The following is a 2878-nucleotide window of genomic DNA, read 5'->3' on the forward strand; positions in this document are numbered from 1 at the left end:
CGCTGCCTGCTGCATCTCTGCCTGCTGCAGCTCTGCCTGCTGCAGCTCTGCCTGCTGCAGCTCAGCTCCTCGGGGTGCTGGGCACTGGGGGTGCTTTGGAACTTCACCTCTTTTGGGGGTGTCTCTGTGCCGGGAGGGTTTGAGCGATGTGAGCTCGGTGGGTTTGGAAACAGCACCAGCTAACGAGGCTCCTGGTGCTGCCTGGCTGCAGGGATGGGCTCGCCTGTGGTGGGGTTGTTCTGCCTTCAGCTTTACTGAATGATCCAAACCAGCACCAGCTTGTTGGCAGACATTCCACGGGGAAGTGTGTAGATCACAAACCAAACAGTCCTGTGTACTCTTGTCTTGGCAGAAGGCATAGTTGAATCATTAATTATGTAAACATTGTCCCTTGGACTGACTTCTAGAGTATGAGATCGATTCTTCTGCTGTATAGAGCATGCAAGAGGCAACACAAGTCCTGACCAGTTTGGCCAGTATCATCTTATTTAGGTTCTCTAGCTAAAAGTGGGTATTTTTTAACCCTAGGTATGTTTCCTGTGTCCTTGGATGTCCCTATGAAGGGAAGATTTCTCCAGCTAAGGTTGCAGAGGTGAGTTTGTTGTGAATATAACCACAGTTGCTGTGAGGGTTTTGGGCTTGCTTTTATGGATGTGAATTGGGCACTGGGGGCTGGAGAATGAGTCAAACCAGTGAACCAAAGACTGGGGAAGGTTCCACTGCAGCGGGGAAAGACTGGGGTGAGCTGAAAGGGACAGGGGAACTCAGGGGAGTGTGGGGATCTGGAGGCTCTTGGTGCCAGAGAAGAGTCTCCTGGCTGTTGTCCCCACGGCTGATGTGCTCCAGGGAAGCACGCACTGTCTGCCCCAGAGAGCAGCTCTCAGCTCTGGGGAAGGGAATGGTGAAGCTGCCTTCTCAGCCAGGGTCTTGGCTTTTGGACAGGTCTCCAAGAAAATGTACTCGATGGGGTGCTACGAGATTTCCCTTGGTGACACCATTGGCATTGGGACCCCGGGCAGCATGAAGGAGATGCTGACAGCAGTCATGAAGGAGGTGCCAGTTGGGGCTCTGGCTGTTCACTGCCATGATACCTACGGGCAAGCTCTTGCCAACATCTTGGTGGCACTTCAGGTAAGATTCTTGCTTTGAAGCATCTTTCCTTGAGGGTTTTTCTTTCGTGCTTGCTTGTGGACTGTGGATTTAAGGAGCAGGATGACCGTTTGCCCTCTTTTAGAGTTTAGTGACAGTAGTTTTGTTCACAGATGGGCGTGAGTGTGGTCGATGCTTCTGTTGCTGGCCTTGGAGGCTGCCCCTATGCCCAGGGGGCGTCGGGCAACGTTGCTACAGAGGACTTGGTGTACATGCTGAATGGCCTGGGCATCCACACGGTGAGAGCCAGCAGCCTTCCCCTGGGCAGCCCAGCCTCACCCCACAGCTCTGATCAGGCTTCAGGGAGGGTTCAAAACCTGGCCCAGGGAGCCTGAGTCTCACGGGGTTGCTGGAGGGGCACACTGGCTCTGCTGGGTCAGCTGGGGGGACCTCATCTTCCCATGCCAATCCCACCAGGAGTGTTTCCTCCTCTGCCTTTCTCACTGCTCCACAATTTGACCCTCACTCTCAGAATCACACCAGGGAACAACAGGCACCCAGGGCCTTGTTGAAGTGCCCTTCACACTCCCTCACTCCCTGCCAGTCTCTCCCAGTGATGCCAGTTGTTCCCAGGTAGCGTCACGGGGCAGAACCAGTACCAATGTGTGTTGTATCTTTTTTCCCCATGAAGGGTGTGGATCTGCAGAAGCTGATGGACACAGGCACGTTTATTTGCAATGCTCTCAACAGAAGAACCAATTCCAAAGTGTCCCAGGCGTGTTGCAGACTGTGATGCTGACTGGAGTTACTCCCTGGGTCGAGAAGAAAGCCAGGATCAGGCGCTGGCCAAGATTCCCCTCTGTTCTGCCACCTCTGATCTTCAGTGCTCCTTCCAGGCTCAGCGCCTGAGAGGAACTGCCTAATCCACCAGAATCTGTGAAGAAATGGAAAAAGAACCCAAGAGGACCATATTAAATCCTGAAGACTTCGGTCATTTGCCTTAGAGAAGGGAGGAAGAGGATGGGCTGAGGGAGAAGTAAAGGCGACAGCACTTGTCCCCTCTGAGAGCACCAGCTCAGAACAGTGTCTGGTAACTTCTGCCTGAAGAACATGTTGCCATAAACCACCAGCCAAGGATAAATAGCAGCTTTTCCTGCTTGAGCACCTCTGCTGGGCAGGCTTGAACCTTCTCCCCTTCGCTCTCCTTGCTACAAATGTTAAGACAGAACTCAAAAGGCTTCTCTTTGTAATTCCAGCACCAAGGAGCAGCTTTGGACCCTCTGTCTCAGCATTTAGGGATTGTAGTAATGGACCGTATCTGTTGTAAGATACTAGGAGTAATAAACACATTATTTAATGTTCTAAACTGTTAGAAATCTGCTTTAACTAAACCAGCTCAGGAGCTTTTGCTGCTGGTGTGGTTCCAAGTGCCTTTTCCACCAGCTCTCAACGTGGAAGTGCAGCATCTCGTGGGCTGTGGCACATCCCCAGAGAGCAGCCAGCCTGAAACACGTCTGTTGTGTAGACAGGTCCTAGGGAAATCTCCCCCCATCTTCTATTTAATTTATTTAATAGTTTATTTGTCAGCCCAGAGACCTTGTCCTGGTGTGGGTGGCTGGTGGCTGCATGTGGCTCCTTTCTCTGGCCGCCTCAGTGCACGGGACCAGCCCTGCGGGTCTGTCCGCCTCCTGTAAATGAGCTGTGGCAATGAAATAAACAGCGACGCTGAAATGAGCTGGAATCGGTGAATCCATCCGTGCATCAGTCGGGGAATAACCGGGGGGGGTGG

The 2878-nt window shown here is 52.5% G+C and overlaps 1 protein-coding gene across 1 annotated transcript in view; it reads left to right on the top strand.

Annotated features, from left to right (window-relative positions):
- Nucleotides 1-1917, top strand: part of HMGCL (3-hydroxymethyl-3-methylglutaryl-CoA lyase) — a 3181-nt gene extending 1264 nt beyond the window's left edge. The window contains exons 4-7 of the mRNA XM_008948805.1: nucleotides 529-592; nucleotides 943-1131; nucleotides 1263-1388; nucleotides 1781-1917. Coding sequence (XP_008947053.1) covers nucleotides 529-592; nucleotides 943-1131; nucleotides 1263-1388; nucleotides 1781-1882 — 481 coding nt within the window. The 3' untranslated portion in view covers nucleotides 1883-1917. The remainder of the gene's footprint in view (nucleotides 1-528; nucleotides 593-942; nucleotides 1132-1262; nucleotides 1389-1780) is intronic.
- Nucleotides 1918-2878: the final 961 nt, after the last annotated feature.

Source organism: Merops nubicus, unplaced genomic scaffold, assembly GCF_000691845.1.
Source record: "Merops nubicus isolate BGI_N331 unplaced genomic scaffold, ASM69184v1 scaffold46101, whole genome shotgun sequence".
Classification (NCBI taxonomy): domain Eukaryota; kingdom Metazoa; phylum Chordata; class Aves; order Coraciiformes; family Meropidae; genus Merops; species Merops nubicus.